The sequence below is a fragment of the Oryctolagus cuniculus genome, chromosome 11 (assembly GCF_051225735.1).
Source record: "Oryctolagus cuniculus isolate XC-2025 breed Fujian yellow rabbit chromosome 11, ASM5122573v1, whole genome shotgun sequence".
Lineage (NCBI taxonomy): Eukaryota > Metazoa > Chordata > Mammalia > Lagomorpha > Leporidae > Oryctolagus > Oryctolagus cuniculus.
This window is the reverse complement of record NC_142877.1, coordinates 107,595,182-107,615,154: the sequence shown is the minus strand read 5'-3', so window position 1 is coordinate 107,615,154 and position 19,973 is coordinate 107,595,182. Positions and strand designations below refer to the sequence as shown.

The window sequence follows — 19,973 nt, the reverse complement described above, 5'->3', positions numbered from 1 at the left end:
CCTCCAATGGCCGCCGCAGCCGGTGCGCTGCAGCCAGCGCACCGCGCTGATATGAAGCCAGGAGCCAGGTACTTATCCTGATCTCCCATGGGGTGCAGGACCCAAATACTTGGGCCATCCTCCACTGCACTTCCCTGTTGGCCTAACTTTGAAGCCCTTGATTAGGATGCCCTTGTCTCAAAGTACCTAGGTTGTATGCCACACTGGCTCCCAAATCCCAGCCTCCTCCTGATGCAGACCCTGGGGGGCACAGGTGGTATCTTAAGTAGTTGAGTCCTTGCCATTCACCTGAGAAACTTAGAGTAAATTCTAGTCTCACAGCTTGGCTCATTTCCGACTGTTGTCGTCATTTGGGGAGTGAACCAATGGATGGAGGTCTCTGTCTCTGTCACACATTTCTTCCTCTTGAAGGAAAAAAAAAGATTGCCCTTAAACAAACTGAAAGAGGAAAAGTAAATAAATAAAACTAATTAGATGGGTGATCTCAAACATGAATAAATCTGTTACCACTGAAGTCTCATTTCTATAATCCATTATTTCACTCATTTGATTAAAAAGAAAACTGCTTTTTGTTTTACTATTATAATTTTCCTTTTTATTCTGTGAAATATCTTTGTGGGAAAAGAAAAAATGAAACATCTTCTAGCTTTTATGCCTATTGAAGTCCAACAAAGTGTTTGTTAATATAATTGGTAAGCAATTAAAACTATTTCTAAATGAAATTTTAATTCCTTATTTTAGGCACTGATTGTTTAATACAGAAAATTAGATTATTAAGAACCCCACTAGGATTTTAAACCACACCAAATCCCTTGAGAAATTCATTGTGTAAGTTTGGTTTTAGAAAACATTTACCCCTGGCTATTATCTGTTTTTACAAGGGAGAGACAAAAATGTTACTTTTAAACAGTTCATCTGCCTATCACCTAAGTTTTTCCTTCTGAGGAGTTCCAGCTTCAGCATTTCCCTTCTTGAGGTTGAGTGATTTGAGTCACTTTTCCAATCGATAATCGAGTTTCACAAATAATATTAGGGGTGGGCATTTGGTACAACAGTTGAGACTCCACTTGGGACACTCACATCTCATATGAAGTGCCACTTCAAATTCCAGCCCCTCGTTAAGGCACACTCTGGGAGCAGCAGGTGACAACTCAAGTTCTGGTGTCACTGCCACCCACACAGGAGACCCAGATTGAGTTCCTGGCTCCTAACTTTTACCTAGCCTGGCCCTGGTCATTGCAGGCATTTGGGGAGTAAACAGGTAGATTGAAACACTCCCCCCCCCCTTTTAAATAAATATAAATAAATACTTTAATTTTTATGAATATAAAGAACAGATTCCATGTATTTCAGAGATACAGTTCTAAGAAGATAGCTATCCTTCCCTCCCTCTATCCCCTCTCTCTCTTTTTTTCCTTTAATTTTTTTGTTTGTTTTTGAAAGTAAAGTAGGATGGGCCGGCGCCGCGGCTCAATAGGCTAATCCTCTGCCTGCGGCACCGGCACCTGGGGTTCTAGTCCCGGTCAGGGCGCCGGATTCTGTCCCGGTTGCCCCTCTTCCAGTCCAGCTCTCTGCTGTGGCCTGGGAGTGCAGTGGTGGATGGCCCAAGTCCTTGGGCCCTGCACCTGCATGGGAGACCAGGAGAAGCACCTGGCTCCTGGCTTCAGATCAGTGCAGTGCGCCGGCCGCAGTGGCCATTGGAGGGTGAACCAACAGTAAAGGAAGACCTTTCTCTCTGTCTCTCTCACTGTCCACTCTGCCTGTCAAAATACATACATACATACATACATACATACATAAATAAAACCAAAAAAAGAATGAAAGTGATGTTATTAAGTTCTTTAAAAAAAAAAAAAAAAAGAAAGTAAAGTAGGATTTAGGTTGGAAACCTCCTACCACAGTGGCAAAGAGGGGGATTCTAAGAGAGGAAGACCCACAAGGCTGGTGATAATGAAGTTTTTAAGTACAATCTTGGGGACCAGACTGTAAATCAATGAGGACGTGGTAACAAACTCAACAAAAGAGCTGATTTACAATTCTCCACCCTGTCTGGCTTGTTTATGATTAAAAAAAAAAAAAAATCCCAAAGTCAGGGAAGGGGAGTAATCACCACTTTCTTGCTGTTTTCATGGTAAATTTTATTTTTTTAAAGATTTATTTATTTATTTATTTGAAAGAGTTACACAGAGAGGAGAGGCGGGGTGGGGTGGGGGGCTTCCATCTGATGGTTCACTCCCCAGTTGGCTGCAACGGCCGGAGCTGCACTGAGCCAGAGCCAGGAGCCAGGAGCTTGGGCCATTTTCTACTGCTTTCCCAGGCCATAGCAGAGAGCTAGCTGGGAAGTGGAGCAGCTGGGTCTCGAACCGGTGCCCAGGTGGGATGCCGGCACTTCAGGCCAGGGCATTAACCCGCTGTGCAACAGCGCTGGCCCCTCGTGGTAAATTTTAAATTTGGAGATTCCCAAGAGCAGGACACTTGATCTGCTAAAGATAAACCCTTTTCGGGGGAGCAGGCACATCGAAATTCCAAATTTCTACCAGGGGACCACCCTGACTCTCTATTACTCATTTAACTCACACTCCCACCTCCAGAAGATTGGAACCCCAACTTCTGTTAGGGGGAACTGGGCGATGACCGTTCTGGCTGCTTCATGCTGAAGAGGGGTGTCATTGGGGGAACAGAAGCAGGGTATTCTTCTGGAGGTCGATCTAAGGGTCCCCAGTAGAATGTGGGCTTCTTCAGAGGCGTTGTCTGAAGTACCGCATGGAGTCTGATGGCTTCTAGTCGCTTAGGCCTGAGTAACAAAAAGCATGCTGGACAGTTTAGTATACATGGTCTCAGCAGGAGCCAGAAAGAGGATAAATATTGGTCCTAGGAAGGGCAGTAACCAAGGTAGCCACTTCCAGTTTTCAAAGAAATTTCTCCAATTTCCAAAGAAACTTTCAGTCGACATATGTATTTTATTTACTTCCTCATGCAGCCTGTCAATCTCCCTTTGAACCAGGTTTATCAGCTGGATTAAAACAGCATATTCCTGGCAATTGCTCACATCTGATTTGGTTTTTTAGCAATAAATAATCAATGGCCACACAATTTTGTAAAACACTTTCTTAAACCTGACTCAGTCCATCATTAAGATATGTTAAGGCAGTAGCTGTGGCATTAGCTGTCTTTTCTAATATACGAGCCAGCTCATTGATCTCTTTATGTGCCCATGCAGCTAGTCCAGGAGTTGGTATAATGAAAATAGCTGCTCTCAGTGCCGCAGTTAAAGTGAACAGTGTTAAGGCGTCATCACAGTCTGAGGGTGATGATCGACTGGCACGTATAGAATGTACAGAGGCTCTCAGGAGAGATGAGAAGGGGTACTACTCGACCCACTGAGCAAAGGCAGGAATATGACTTAGGAATTGTGAACAGAGAAGTGTTACTACAGAGAAGACCCCAGCGCATTGGTGTAGTCACATCATTTGAATAGTCTACATGAGTTATAGAAGAGCAGTTACGCTTTCGAGTTAGATCACCAGAGATGCAGACACAGTCGTTATATATAGTAAATAGTAAGGCTTGTAGTTCGGTGGTGAGTCCTTAGCTCTAGGCAAAGAAGATAAGTTTTGCTTAGTTATCTTTGAAAAGTATTTAAGGGAGGTGCCTAGACCTAACAAATTCTGTTGTAATATATCCATAGTTGAGGCTCCTTGGTGCATACAAAAGGTTGTTTGGTTTAACAAGTTAGAAGCAAGATGAGCCCACAAGTTTCCAGTAGGTGTGAAAGAACCTGTTTTGATAAGGACAGTTTTAGGCTTGCCTGTCGTTAACTCACTGCCTTGGAAACTGGGGTGTTTTGGATGACTGTTCTGCTGTCATTAACCCTCCGGGTTGAGCGTGGGGTCCTTAATCATGACAGTGTCAGAGCTGGTTGGTGGGACAGTCAGGAAAAGGGGTGACTGTAGAGGAGTTTTCCTGAGTGGCATAGTGGAGACAGTTATGGAACGCAAGTAGTCAGCAGGAGCTGAGTTGAGTTGAATTGTAGTAACTAAGAAGTTACTTATCTTTAGGTGGGGTTTTCTTAAACTGCAGCCTGAGTCCTTGAGTGACTTCACAGGAAGAATTGTCTTCTTTGTCGGTGTTAAGCCCGAAGTCGTCTTCAGCTGTTGAGTCTGCTGGGCCTTCCAAAGTCCAGACTTTTACTTTGGTGTGATGGATCCAGGCCTCATGTCCGGAGACCTTACTGCAGAGGGAGTGGACAGAATAACAGTAAAAGGACCCTCCCAGGGAGAATGGCTGGGGAGGGCATTTATTAACACTAAGTTTCCAGGATTGAATTTAGGAATTCCTGTAGTCCTAGGCCTTTTTTCAGGTAATTGCTGAAGCGCCTGTTGGAATTTAGCCAGCTCAGTTACTAACTTAGTAAGGTTAATAGTTTCTTGGTCCATCACTAGGTCATTAGGAGAAAGGGTCTCCCATATAATTTCTCAAAAAGACTTATCTGAAGGAGTATTTCTAATGCACAATAAAGCTATAGGTAACAGATTTACCCAAGAGAGATGAGTCTCCTGAGATAACTTCCTCAGGTGTCTCTCCCACCTTTCCTAAGGACTGGGGTCTCCATGCACAATGGAGATGACGCTGGATGGCTAGAGCCTTGGAAACTCCTTGTGTGACTGCTGCCTTAAACGAAGGGCCATCGTCACTTTGTAAACTCTTTGGAAGTCCAGATCTTGGAATAATTTCTGGAAGGAGAATTTTAGTTACCTCTGTGGCCTTCTCAGTTCTGCAGGGAAATGCCTCAACCCAGCCAGTAAAAGTATCTACCCAAACTAGGAGGTATTGGGCATTCCCGGCCTTAGGCATATGAGTGAAGTCCAGTTGCCAATCCTCTCCTGGATAGGTTCTCTTCCTCTGTATTCCAGGAAGCGGGAGTTTTTCCTTTAATTTTTACAATGGCATACTTTCAATTTACTTTATAATCACAGGCTTAATGCACCACTAACCATAGTGTTCACCAAGTAAAATGTAGAAAGACCCTATCACCTTCGTCTGTGGACTACTGGGACAGCTAGTTTCTTAGGGAAGAAACCAGAACCATGGAATCTGGCATTCGTTCTCTACTATGAGTCTGATACCCAGCTCCATCTGTTGGAGTCATCTTCTAAATAAGAAAGTGTAGCCATATGGTGGCAACATGAACGTGATTAGAATCCCTGGAGATCCACCCAGTTGTTGAGCGAGTAATTAGCTTATCCTTAAGCAAGTTCTTACTGTCCTTGCATGTAAAATGAGGCCAGCGCTGCTTTCTCTTTGTATGGTAATAATATTTAAGTACTGGCACATAGTAGGCCCTTATTAAATGTGTTATATGTGGTTATGTCTTTTATTATTACTGTTATTATGCTAACTCAAATCCTGTTCCCAGATGACTTAGGAAAGGTAAGGAGCTAAGCTAGAGCTAGGGGTGTTTAACAGGTAGCCTGATCTCATCCACATTCTCTTCTTGTTCCTCTGAATTTTAATTACCAGATTATAGCTGGCAAGTGAAGATCACTTTATTCTGTGTGACAGTTCTGCCTCTGTCTTGTACGTTTCTGTCAGTTTGGGTTGACAGAGAAGTAGGAAGAAAATGATGAAGGAGATTTGAGAAGATGTGCTGTTCCTAGAGGAGGTTTTTTCTGTTGTAAAAATATCTACTTCAATTTTGGAAGTTAATTAGCATGGTTATCTTAAGGTAGGAAGTTGGAAAAGGTTAATTTTTGAGATGTCTTGTGATTATGTTTTTGTTAGACAATAGTATGGTTATGCTATTATTGCTTAGTTTATAGAGTCTTAATGTCAAGAAACTTTCCTAATCCTAAAATGTTCTATTTTAGATAGTTTTACAAGGGCTCTGTGCCAGTATTGCCAGAAGATGAAGTGATTGCTTTGTTGGAGGCATAGTGTGCCGGATCCCTGAGTAACAAGGCACTGGGAGAGCGAGCTCTCTGCAGTCTTGTCAGGTCTGGTGAAGGTGAAGCTAGAACCAGAGAAGCTGAATGCCTTTTCTCAAATGTCCTGCTTAGGGTGATACTGAGTGTGCTCTGGACCTTGCTGAGATTGCAGACCCGAGCTGGAGACATATTCACATCATCTGGACAAAAATCTTACACCATAGCTAGGTGAAGGTACCTAACTGAAAAGCATGGAAACCATTATTAAGGAAATTTGCCAGAAGAATGTGTTGGTTGATTGTGACCTCAGAACATTCCCTCCAAACAAATCCTCCAAAATGCTGACCCAAACAATTCTATAATTTAAATTTTTTTTGCAATTTTTAGAAATAAATATTTAGCATTGTGCCACTTTTTAATTTTAAAGCTAAGTGCTCATATTTGTTTTGCATAGCAAAGGTCATCTTAATTTTTTTTTATCATGTAGGGAACTGTATTAAGGCAAAAAGTTCCTAAAGATTTATACATTTATTAAAAGGGAAACTTAGAGGTGTTCATTTGGTCTAGTGGTCAAGACATCAGTTAAGCACCAGCATCTCCGACAGTGCTTACATTTCATACCCAGCTCCAGCTCCTCACTCCAGCTTCCAGCTAACTCAGACCCTGAGAGGCAGCAGTGGTGGCTCCAGTGATTGGGTTCCTGCCACACACACAGGAGATCTGGATTAGATTCCCCTCTCCAGGCCTCAGCCCCAGCCCAGCCTCAGCCATTGCAGACATTTGGGAGGTGAGCCAGTGGATAAGAGCTCTCTCTTTCTTCTGTCCTTGTCTCTCTGCCTCGGGAAGGAAGGGAGGAAGGGAAGAGGGAAGGAGGAAAACACCATTGAGAAGATCACCACTCAATATCTGAAACAAAAAAGTGGGCACTTGACCTAACAGGTAAGATGCCAGTTAAGACATCTGTATCCCCTATTAGAGGGCCTGGCTTTAAGTCCTAGTTCTGGCTCCCAATTCTAACTTCTGCTAATGCAGATCCTAGGAGACACCAGATGATGTCTCAAGTGGTTGGGCCCTTGCCACCCATGTGAGAGACCTGCATTGAGTTTCTAGCTCCAGCTTCAGCCTTGCCCAGCCCCAACTGTTGGGGGTACTTAGGGAATGAACTAAAGAAAGGGAGAGGTGTGTGTGTGTGTGTGTGTGTGTGTGTGAGAGAGAGAGAGAGAGAGAGAGTGTGTGTGAGGGGCAGGCATGTGTCTCTCAAATGACTACAGAGTTCAATTGACAGAGTTCAGTTTTTACTTAATATTATGAGAGAGCTCTACTGGGATGAGGTACTGAGTGAACTATTGATCTTACGTAGGACTTCAGAAAAGTGTGAGTTCAAGAATTGGCAGACATTCAAAAGCACTAGTGGATTGATATCATCTATAAAAGTATGGTTGCTTGGGTGTGACTGACCTTTAGGGGTGTGTTTATTGGGGATGGATTAGTTCTTAATTGACTACTTCAGAAACAAGGATTATCATTGATTGGTCAGCTTCTAAAACATGTGCAATGAGGCGGGTTGTTTACTGATTGAATGAATTTAAAATCAATCTGGTGGCTACTTGTTATTATGGACAAGGACAATTTGCCTTTTCCTACAAGTGAGAAGAATTTTTTATTATTATTCCCAATTCACCTTTGTTCTTCACTCAGCCACAGCTTCAGGAGAAATCATTAGGAATTGTTCAGACCTTTATCTGTGTTGTTGATTCTCCTTGAAGATGAGGTTTCATTCACAGAGATCCTCCTCCTCCTCCTCTTCCCTCCTCCTCCTTCTCCTCCTGCTCCTTCCTCCTCTTCCTCCTTCTCCTCCTCCTCCTTCCTCCTCTTCCTCCTTCTCCCCCCTCTTCCTCCTCCTCCTCCTTCCTCCTCTTCCTCCTTCCTCCTCCTCCTCCCTCCTCTCTCCTCTTCCTTCTCCCTCCTCTTCCTTCTCCCTCTTCCTCCTCCCTCCTCTTCCTCCTCCCTCCTCCTCCTCCCTCCTTCTTCCTCCTCTTCCTCCTTCTCCTCCTCCTTCTTCCTCCTCCCTCCTCCTCCTCCCTCCTCTTCCTTCTCCCTCTTCCTCCTCCCTCCTCTTCCTCCTCCCTCCTCTCTCCTCTTCCTCCTCCTCCCTCCTCCACCTCCTCCTCCCTCCTCCTCCTTCCTCCTCTTCCTCCTTCCTCCACCAGTTATTACTTCCCCAGAACTAATGAGATGTGTCCATCATGGGTATTGGGGAGTCATATCCTTCAGTTGACTCCAAAGAACAAGTAGCCTTGCATTGAAAAAACCGTAATTTCTGAAAATATAAAAGAGCTAGGACTTGCATAAAAGATATATCCAATAAAGACAGGAATTCCAAAGAGAATGTGACAGAGGACTTTGTTCTGATGGTCATAGGTGAAACTGTGCACTTTACATAGTCCTCTCTTTGTTCTGAGAATCCGGGTTAATAGTTGCTATGGATCATCTGCTTCCAGACAATCTCTGTAAACCCTCAGTTTAGGTTCTGTGATGAGTGTGAACTTTCAGCTAAGTCTCTCCCATTTTTCTAGAGGTTGATAGAGGATGTGACCAGTTCAGGCTTATCCATGGATTAAATTTCACTCTTATAGCTTTAGCACCTAGCCTCCTTCCTGGCACAGTAAATATTTTTAAAGTAAACATTCAGCTTTGTGTTACTCTTGGATTATTTTTGGTACTCATTATTAGTTATGTTTCTTCATTTGAATTCCGATCTCACTGAAAGCAGTGATTGTGTCTTACTCTTCTTTGAATGTGCCAGAAATCTTACTGGAGTTTTTCCTATGCTAGCTATAAATAAGTATTTGTTAAGTTAGATTCAAGCTGTTTGGAGTGTACTTTGGGTAATATGGCAAACACTTGATAAGGTTCCTAAAAGAAAGATCAATTGGAGAGATGGAAAGCAATTTGAAAATATTTATTTGAGAGGCAGACAGACATACAGATACAGAGAGGAATCTTCCATGTGCTGGTTAACTCACCAAATACCTGCAGTGACTGCACCTGGACCAGGCCAAAGCTGAGAGTCAGAAACTCAAATCCAGGTCTCCCTCCGTGGAGGCAGGGACCCAACTTCTCAAGCCATTGCCTGCCGCCTCCCCAGGTGTGTGCCAGTAGGAAGCTGGCATTGAGAGTACAATCAGCACTCAACACCAGGCTCCAGTGCGGGATGCAGGTGTCCCAGCTGGCATCTTAACCACTTGGGTCAGACACCCACCCTGAAACCACATCTTTACAAAGTAGAATTGCATGCTCAACAAGTATAAATAAAATAGTCTATAAATGGCTGTTTCTATACTATAACAATGTAGGTGTTTTAAGATCTTAGCCACTTAAATAGAATGCTAAGCTTAAAGTTATTTTGGAAAGTGAAGTTTCATGATGCAGTCATATACAGCAGGGTTAAAGAGTGATTTACAGTAGTTCCCAGCAACATATTCAGAGTGATACTGTGACTGTCACAGACATAATGCCAAGCAAAAGAAGTCAGATGTAAAAAGAGTACATTGTGTGTATTGTTACACACATTTAATGTTAAATTAAGTGCAGACATAGGCATGACAAGGTGTGGGGGAGATAAATGAAGTTTGGTAACTCACTTCTGGGATAACCTGAGATAAGGTAAAGAACAGTGGATAGGTTATGGCTGCTCATTTAAAAACTGGCTGGTAGCTGATCAGGCTCATTTATTTTTTCCCTATGTCATAAACCACTGCTCTTAAAAACTTTACTTAGGTATAGAATATAGCTAATATTTATAGTGGTTAATTACCAGACAATGTATATTTGTTTATATTATTTCATTAATCCCCTCATTAGGCCTCTGAAATGTATATCATCTGAGAAACTGAAAACCTAAAAATCTTGCCCAATGTCATACCAATGGTTAAGTGGTGAATAAAATTTGAACTTTGATTTGTATCATTCCAAAGCTTGTGTTCTATCTCATGATAGAATAAATAAAAGGATTGAGAACAGAACTTAACCTGATCAGTCCTATTATTTGTTAATGAAGGTGACATGAGGAAGTCCTACGTTAAGGTTGAGGTCTGCACACTTTCTCTGTATTAGGCTAGACAATAAACATTTTAGGTCTTGCAGTTCATATGATCTGTGTCACAAGTACTCACCTCTGCCACTACACTGCAAAAGTAGCCATATATGATATGTAAATAAGTGAGATTGAATCCCAACAAAAACTTTATGGAATTTACTTTCATGAAACTAAATTTTATATAATGCTCATATGTCATGAATAATATTCTTCATGTGACTTTTTTGTGACTTTTTTTTAATGTAAAAAAAAAAAAAAAAAGAAGAAGAAGAAAGTAAAACCATTCTTAGACTGTGACCATACAGGGCCAGATTCATTCATCAGGAAATCACTTGGTGACTCCTGGCTATAGGCTGTTACTGGGAAAGCTGAACACTGCTACCTGATGGACAAAGATGAAATCTTTAACTTGCAAAGACAATTTTAAAACTCATCATTAAGGGATAATATATATGCAGTAAAGTACACCCATGTCAAGAGTAGAGCTTGATGAGTTTTGACGTGTGTGTATACCCATATAGCAACGACCATAATCAACATACAGACCATTATCTTCACCTCCTAAGGATTCTCTCATGCTCCTCTGCAGGCAGTTCTCTTCCATCCCTGCCTCCAGGCAACCACTGGTCTGTTCTTTGTCACTATAAATTATCTTTTTTTTCTAGAATTTCATAAAAATGAATTAAGTATTATACTTTTTGTTGTCTCCCTCTTTTACTCAACATACTATCTTTAAAACTTTGTGACATTAACATGTTTAGCCATCTTCCACTGCTTTCCGAGGCACGTTAGCAGGGGCTGGGTCAGAAGTAAAGCAGCTAAGACACAAACTCGCGCTGGTATCGCAGATGGCAGCTTAAAAAGTTTTCATGAGATTCAGTTTATCAGTTTAAAAAAAAAGTGATCTGTGCTTTATGTATCCTATGTAATCTTTTTTTTTTTTTTTTTTTTTTTTTTTTTTTTTTTTTGACAGACAGAGTGGACAGTGAGAGAGAGAGACAGAGAGAAAGGTTTTCCTTTGCCATTGGTTTACCCTCCAATGGCTGCCACGGCCGGCACGCTGCGGCCAGCGCACTGTGCTGATCCGATGGCAGGAGCCAGGTACTTATCCTGGTCTCCCATGGGATGCAGGGCCCAAGCACCTGGGCCATCCTCCACTGCGCTCCCTGGCCACAGCAGAGAGCTGTCCTGGAAGAGGGGCAACCAGGACAGAATCCAGTGCCCCTACCGGGACTAGAACCCGGTGTGCCGGCGCTGCAAGGCGGAGGATTAGCCTAGTGAGCCGCGGCGCCAGCCTCCTATGAAATCTTTACTGTCCCTAGGCCATGAGAAGCTTCTCTTCTATTTTCCTTCAGAGATTTTCTATTTTATCTTTTATTTGGGTTGCTAACCATTTTGAGTAAATTTTTATGTGTAGCATGAGATAAGGATTGAGATTTATATTTCTCAGTTTAGATATCTAGTTGTTCCAGCACCATTTACTGGGAAGGTTGTCTTTTCCTCTCTTGAATTACCTTGGCATCTTTGTCAAAAATCAATTTACTATATATGTGTGGATCTATTTCTAGACTCTCTGCTGTTCCATTGATTTATATGTCTAAAACAACTGTTGTTTTGAGTTTTAACATGTTCTTGATTTTAGTTTCAACAAGAAATCATTTGTCATTCTTTTTAAATCACAAATTGCTCTTTTTTTTATGTGTTGGTTCACTTCTGAGTATTTTTATTTTTATAGGTGTAGATAGGTTGAATAACCAAATTGAATGTAGATGTTTTTGCCACTGCAATTCCTGAGAGATTAGGTTCTGTAATCTATTTTTTTTTTCCTTTTTTTTTTGCCACTCTCAACATCGAGTTCCTAGTGTGCTGGCATTTCAGCAGTAATTATGTCTACAGATCCCTGTGTGATGCTGAGTTGCAAACCTTCTGGAAGTCCAAGTTGATTATGTCTGGGCTTTCACACTTGTCAGTGCTCAAAGCTGCATTTTCCAAGATGTTAATTAGATTAATTAAGCATTTTTCTTGCTTTTGTAAGATTTTGAAAAAGATTATTTCTCAAATTTAATTAGTACTTTCGAAAGGCACCCAGTAAATACTTTTAAATGAATGAGAATTCTTTTTCCCCATGAAGTATTTTGCTGGGAATTTGCAGGGGGTTGGTATTAGAATCAGAGGTATCTTTGGGATCTGAGCAGAGAATAACAAAGAGCAACTAAGTTGTTCAGGGCCCAGCCTTTGCTCACTGCATCTTTCCCTAGTATTCTGTTGCTATAAGGCATGTTTCAGTAATTTTACTTAGCATGTAGTTGAAAATCAGCACACTAATTTTCTTGTAGCTGTGTGTGTGTGTGTGTGTGTGTATATATGGTTTATTCTTGTCATTTTAATTTTTTCTTGTGAGAAACTGAGACAACTTACTTAATTTGAGTATTTCCTTGATTTTTAGTTTGTCATTTCCTAATGTCATACGGTTCTCGGTATCACTGGTTCTTTGCATTATTCCATCAGAATGGCATGGCAGAGGTAGTGAATTCCCAGTTAAGAATGATTATATTGGGCCAGTGCCGTAGCTCAATAGGCTAATCCTCCGCCTGCGGCACTGGCACACCAGGTTCTAGTCCCGGTCGGGGCACCGGATTCTTTCCTGGTTGCCCCTCTTCCAGTCCAGCTCTCTGCTGTGGCCCGGGAGTGCAGTGGAGGATGGCCCAAGTGCTTGGGCCCTGCACCCCATGGGAGACCAGGAGAAGTACCTGGCTCCTGCCTTCAGATCAACACGGTATGCCAGCCACAGCAGCCATTGGAGGGTGAACCAACGGCAAAGGAAGACCTTTCTCTGTGTCTCTCTCTCTCACTGTCCACTCTGCCTGTCAAAAAATAAATAAATAAATAAATAAAGATTATATTGCTAAAGATTTTTAATTGTATATTAAATATCCACTAAATGATGATATAGAATATATATAGAATACTAATACAGTGAACCCCAGCACATGCATCCATCAGCATAAAATGTAACACTCCCCACTTTCTGCTTCCCATAGGGAATTTTTTAGCTTTTTAAGTTGTATTACCCTCATGTCTATGCTTTTCCTTATGATTTTACTGCATATATTTGGATGCCTGAATGTTTTCTTCTGACATATTTGACATGGAATTATATAGAATGTATGCTTAAAAGTGACTTTAGGGGCTGGCGTTGTGGCCTAGCAGTCAAGCTGCCGCCTGTGATGCCAGCAAACCATATGGACTCCGGCTCATGTTCTGGCTACTCTACTTCCAATCCAGCTCCCTGCTAATGGCCTGGGAAAAGCAGTGTACAAGTGTTTAGGCCCCTGCCACCCGTGTGGGAGAACCAGATGAAGTTCCTGACTCCTGGCTTCAGTTTGGCTCAGCCTTTGCTGTTGTGGCCATCTGGGGAGTGAACCAGAGAATGGAAGATCTCTGTCTGTCTGTCTGTGTCTCTCTCTCTCTCTCTGTAACCAACTTTCAAATAAATAAATAATTGTTAAAGTAGCTTTATTCTTTTGCTCAGCATTGTATTTAAGATTCATCCATATGTGTAACTGCTAGTCATCTATTTTATTGATGTATGTTATTCTGTTGTATGAATATTCTGCAATTCAGTTATCCATTCTTCTTTTAATAGACTTTAGGTTGTTTCTAGCTTTTTGTTATTAAAAATCAAGGCTATGAATATTATTCTATGTAGGCCTTCTGGAACACATTTAAAAATTTCTTCTTTAAAGATTTATTCATTTCAAAAGGCAGAGTTACAGAGACAGGAGGAGAAAGGGAGATATCTTCCATCCACTAGTTCACTCCCCAGATGGCCAAGCCTGGATCTCCTCAGCAGGAAGCTGGATTAGAAGTGGGGCAGCTAGGGGTCAGACTGGCGCTCTGCCACGGGATGCTGGCGTCGCAGGCAGCGGCTCACCCCGTTGTGCTGCAGCGCTGGCCAGTCCCAGTATAAGATCTTCTTTTGGACAGAAGGCCTTAAACTGTTTTTGTATGCCAGGCTACTTGGGGTTCCTCGTTGTTCATAGTTGATCTGTGTCTTCCCTTCTTTATCTTGAGGTGGCCAACATCTTACTTGCCTTTGCAGGGGAGCAGCTTTATTTTCAGTCACATTAACTTTGTATTTTATTATTATTTCCTTCTACCTTGGACTTAGAATTTTTCCTACCTTCTAAATGTGGATACATAGTTCATTTGTCTTCAGCCTTCTTTTCTACCATAAGGCTCTAAGTGCTACATTACCAACTTGCCACAATTTGGATATAAAAGATTTATTTATTGATAAGTTCTCAATATTTTATAATTTGCATTATGGTTTCTCTTTGACTTGTGACTTATTTAACTGTACTTTAAAATGTTCAGTTGTACAAGGGTTTTGTTTTACGGTGCCTGTCATTGATTTTGATTCATACTAGATTACAGAATGTGGGCTTTATAATATTAATCTTTTGAGATTTTATTAAGAATATCCTTAGGACCTAGTATATGCATATGTTTTAAAAATATTACCTTTTTATTTGGGAGAGAAATATGTTTTCCCATTGTTCACTTCTATATTCTCTCTCTCTCTATATATATACATATATATATTAGATTGTTAATTATGTATTCCAGATAATCTTTTTTTTTTCCTAATTTTATCCAGTTGATCTGTTTCTTCCTCAGAGAGACAGGTTAACATTCCCTGCTATGATCATTAATTTCTGCTTTCATGCTTCATCCTTCCTGTTATCTCTTCTCTCTTTCTAGACCCCCAGGTAGCTGTATTTGACCATTTCTTATGCCTTCCTCTGTTTCTGGCATGTTTTCTCTTTATAGCTTTGTGTCACTTTTTATTATTTCTCAAGATTAGTCTTTCATTTCCTTACTTTTGTCTTCAACTGTTAACTAATATGCTATTAATCTCTATTATTGAATTTTTAATTTCAGCAGTTAAAATTTTTATTTCTACAGATTTAAGTTGTTTCTATAACTCATTTTAATTGTTTTATATTTCTTCTGTTATTCATTACCCATCTTTTAATTCTTTAAAAGTATGACACAGACTTATTTTATAGGAGTATTCTATGCTGAATTTTTTCTGTGTCTGAAATACTTCTGGCTATAACTCTGCTATCTATTATAATTTTTCTTATTAATGTCTTATTTCCTGTATTATAAATATTGACTCTGAGCTCATATATTTTAAGAACATTGATACTTTTAATTTTTAAAATTTATTTATTTTGAAGTGACGTTTCACATATAACATGTTTTGATGTACATATACATTGTGAAATGACTAAAGCTAATTAGCATTTCTATTACTTCACAGTACTTATCTGTGTGTATGTGTGTGTGTTGAGAACATTTAAAATTTATTCTCTTGGGGCCGGCGCTGTGGTGCAGTGGGTTAATGCCCTGGCCTGTAGCGCCGGCATCCCATATGGGTGCCGGTTTGAGACCCGGCTGCTCCACTTCCTGTCCAGCGCTCTGCTATGGCCTGGGAAAGCAGTAGAAGATGGCCCAAGTCCTTGGGCCCCTGCATCCGTGTGGGAGACTGGGAGGAAGCTACTGGCTCCTGACTTCGGTTCGGTATAGCTCCGGCCATAGCAGCCATCTGGGGAGTGAACCATCAGATGGAAGACCTCTCTCTCTCTCTCTCTCTCTCTCTGTCTCTGTCTCTCTCTCTGCATCTCCTCTCTGTGTAACTCTGACTTTCAAATAAATAAATAAATCTTAAAAAAATGTATTCTCTTAACAGTTATCAAGTCTACAATACATTGTTATTCAGTTAGTCACCCTGTTCTGCGGATCTCCTGAACTTACTTCTGCCTTGAGTCCATTATCATTGTGGCCTTTATACATCCCACCTCCCACCACCAAACACCTCTGCTCCAGAGAGGATTTTTTATTTGCTTTTTCCAAGCACCCTGAGGCACTACCAGCCTGAGAACAATTTAAAATAAGTGCGCAGTTAGAGGTTGTTCAGACCACGTATGTGGTTTGATATTGGCCTGAGAGCTGTGTAGGGGCTTCTACCATGTAATACCACAGCCAGACACATTTCCCCCCTGACCCTTTGAGGTGCAGGTTTATTTCTTGTTCAGAGGTATACCTCTTTAACATATGTGAAGGAAAAAAAAAACCTTCTGGTGGACTCCCTGGAACAGCCTTGCTTTTGCCTCCTGTCTAGCACCTATGCCCTGCACTGCTGTCAGCACAGTGCGCCCTGGAGAAGGCAGAGGACACATAATGCCCAGTGGAGCTGCTGCCCAGACAACCTCTCACGCAGATGCACAGAGCTTGTAGATGCCTCTAGGGCCAAAGGCCGCCCTGCTGTTCTGCCTGCCCCAAGCAAGCCTGTTTGGCTTCTGGGGTTCTTCACTTTCTTGCCAGCTCAGTGATGCATTTAAAAAGATAATTTTTGTATTTTATTGAACATTTTAGGTTGTTTTAGGGGGTGGGTTCTTTGCAGTACTGCTAAAATTGGAAATTTGAGTGGGTTGTTTTGTTGTGCCTTTTTTTTTTCTTTTTCTTTTTGGTGGCCTGCTTGCTTGCTTGCTTGCTTGTTTGTTTGTGGTATCTACAAGTGGAAAACATTTTCTTCTCCTCTTTTGGTTGTTTTTTGTCTCTGCCCAGCAAGGGTAATATGATGCAGGGGGAAATAGCATGAGCTTTGGAGTTAAATCCACCTCAGTTTGACTGTGCCACTCAGTAGTTGTGTAGCTGGGCAAGTGGCTTACTCTTTCTGTGTCCAGTTTGCTTCTCTGAAAATCGAGATACCAATACCCAGTACCAAAGTACCCAGGAAGACAGAAGGACATCAGATGGTATTTTTCTTTTCTGCAGCCCATTCATTTTCCACTTTCCCCCACTGCCAACTTAAAGAAATAGTTCAGACCAAAGAAAAGATGCTTTTATCTGAACATCAGAAGTTGACTGATAATCCTAAATCATTCTTAAAAAACATTTAAATATTAGATTTTAACAAGTATGCTGCATTCCAGCCTGAAGACTAAACTAGGGAAGCATATTTTTATAGGGGATAAGAATGCAACCTTTGTAAAGGTAGGGGTTGGGAAGCACTAATTTGCTAATTTGGGGGTTTATTTGTATCCTGTTTCTAAGCATTCCTCTGCTAAAGAAATCATCTTTCTTCACTCAACACACAAGGCTGTTGTTGGCGATCAAGGCATCAAGGGGTGCTGATGCAGGGGAATGTTTACTCCTGCTCCAAGAAGCAGCTGGCCTTGGCAGTCAATGTCATCCAAATCAAATATAGATCCTTGTACTTTACATATTTATTTAAATTCCAAGAGGTACATTGAGAACATGCATAATTAGCCGGGGTTACAAAGTTGGCTTTTCAGAAGGCATATTTACCTAGAGAAGGTATGCATATTTCATAAAAAATAAACACCATGTGAAGAAACACTCTGCCTTTGGCTTGATTTTGATGTGTTTTCCCAGTGAAAAGCATGCATTCCTCCAGTGATCATTTAGTTTTAAAACAAAGCATGTTGCATTAATAACTATTTGATACTTATTAGTAAGTTATTACACACAGAGTTCTAAGGAAACACTGATATATTTTTTAATGTGCAAAAATAATTTTTAAGTAAATTGAAACTTGTTGGAACTTTGTCATCACAGTACCTCTAAAAAGAAATTGCACAAGAAGGGAACTTGATTCTCTGCTTACTGTATAAATAAATACAATGAAGATAAAAATGTGGGAGGGAGAGGGGCAGACACAAAGGGGAGCAATCCCTTTGTGCTTTGTGACGCCGAGCTAGAGTAATGTGAAGACAAATTCATTAATTCTGAAATGGAACCAAGGCCCAGAGAGGTGGAAAGTCATGTAGCTGTCTAGTGTTAGAAACCAGTGTTCACACCTCTATTCCAATAGCCTTTTTTAAAACAATTTTTAAAAATTTATTTATTTTATTTGAAAGGCAAAGTTTCAGAGAGGCAGAGTTAGAGATCTTCCATCCTCTGGTTCACTCCCCAAATGGCCTCAATGGCCAGAGCTGAGCCAATCTGAAGCCAAGAGCCAGGAGCTTCTTCTGGGTCTCCCACACAAGTACAGAGGCCCAAGTTTGGGCCATTTTCCACTGCTTTTCCAGGCCGTAGCAGGATCGAAAGTGGAGCAGCCAGAATTCAAACTGGTGCCCATATAGGATGCCAGCACTGCAGGTGGTGGCTTTACCCACTACACCACAGCACTGGCCCAAAGTCATAAATTCTGAGAAAGTGTAATAAATGATATATCAGTAATAATGGCTCTAGTATTTGTAGAATACTTACTGCAAAGTAGGCATTGGTTTAGCCCTTTATGTATGTTATTCCTTTTCATTTCTGTAACCAACCTGTGAAGTTCCTAGTAACTTATTTTTTACTTGTGGAGTTGAGGAAACTAGGACTTAGAAGCTTTCTCACTTACTGACAGTGACACGGTTACTCAGTGGTGGAGCCACTTCAGCAAAAAGCATGCTTCCAGTTTATCATGGGAAGTGTTTTCCTAGAAGCTAAGGGATCAGAGAGAGAGAAGACCTGGATCTCCCCTTCTGGGAATTTACATGTTAGATAGAAACTAACATTCAAGATGGACATGTTAGAAGAGTTCCTTTCAAATGTTTTTGACTACAATACTTAGTAAGAAATACATTTATACTGAAACATGTATACATGTATTTAAATATGTTAATTATAGATGAAACATGCTTTATTAAATCACTGCATAGTTTTCCATTGTATTTTTCTCCTGAGTTTTTGAAGACCCCTCATATGCATGGATTTTAAATTTCTTTGCACCAAAATAAACTTTTTTGATTCCATTTTCCATGACGCTTTTGGAAGTAATTATGTATATGCTGATACTTTCTATTCTAGATTGTTCTATTTTTATTTATATTTTAAGATTTATTTATTTATTGAAAGACAGAGAAAGGTCTTCCATCCTCTGGTTTACTCCCCAGATAGTTGGTGACAGGGAAGCACTCTTTTTTTTTTTTTTTTTTTTTTTTTTTTTTTTTTTTTTTTGACAGGCAGAGTGGACAGTGAGAGACAGAGAGAAAAGTCTTCCTTTGCCATTAGTTCACCCCCCAATGGCCGCTGTGGCTGGTGCACCGAGCTGATCCGAAGCCAGGAGCCAGGTGCTTCTCCTGGTCTCCCATGGGGTGCAGGGCCCAAGGACTTGAGCCATCCTCCACTGCACTCCCTGGCCACAGCAGAGAGATGGACAGGAAGAGGGGCAACCTGGACAGAATCCGGAGCCCCGACTGGGACTAGAACCCTGGTGCCAGCGCCACAGGTGGAGGATTAGCCTATTGAGCTGTGGCGCCGGCCAGAGAAGCACTCTTAACCACTATGCTGTACTTGTCAACTTGTCCGAAACTAATGAACATTAATGAATTCCATCTCAAATTCCTTTCATTGCTTCAGAGATTTAAATATTAGAGAATCCTCTTTTTATGATTTTAAAAAATTAATATAAAAATAGATTTCATGTATTTCATAGGTACAATTTTAAGAAGATAATCATACTTCCCTCCCTCCCTCAATCCTTTTTTCCTTTAATTTTTGCAATAACATGATTTCACTTTACCATGTAATCAGAGGCTTACTATAAATTTATCAAAGAAAAAAAGCATCTGTTCTAGAAATTGAAAGCCGCACAAGTTTTCATATTTTTGTTATTCTAAAAAATATTTATTTACACATAAAACCTTATTATTTGAAGAGCTTTAAAAATATTTTGACTCCTCCTGTGTGTCTGTGTCTGTATAGATCAGTCCCTTCTTTTTTTTATTTTTATTTTTTTATTTAGTAAATATAAATTTCCAAAGTATAGTTTATGGATTACAATGGCTCCCCCCCATAATTTCCCTCCCACTTGCACCCCTCCCATCTCCCTCTCCCTCTCCCATTCCATTCACATCAAGATTCAGTTT

At 40.8% G+C, this 19,973-nt stretch overlaps 1 protein-coding gene across 11 annotated transcripts in view; it reads left to right on the top strand.

The window, feature by feature from the left end:
• The window catches only part of SLC41A2 (solute carrier family 41 member 2), a 147,364-nt gene that overhangs the window by 122,676 nt on the left and 4,715 nt on the right, over positions 1–19,973 (top strand). For 2 of the 11 annotated variants that reach the window (XM_089308910.1, XM_089308913.1), the window contains exon 11: positions 6,775–6,863. The exons of 7 other annotated variants lie outside the window; for them this stretch is intronic. In XM_089308910.1, the coding sequence (XP_089165036.1) occupies positions 6,775–6,834 (60 nt within the window). In that variant the 3' untranslated portion in view covers positions 6,835–6,863. Of the gene's footprint in view, positions 1–6,770; positions 6,864–19,973 lie in introns of all 11 variants that reach the window. 2 more of the 11 variants (XM_089308909.1, XM_051846064.2) reach the window with 1 other exon arrangement.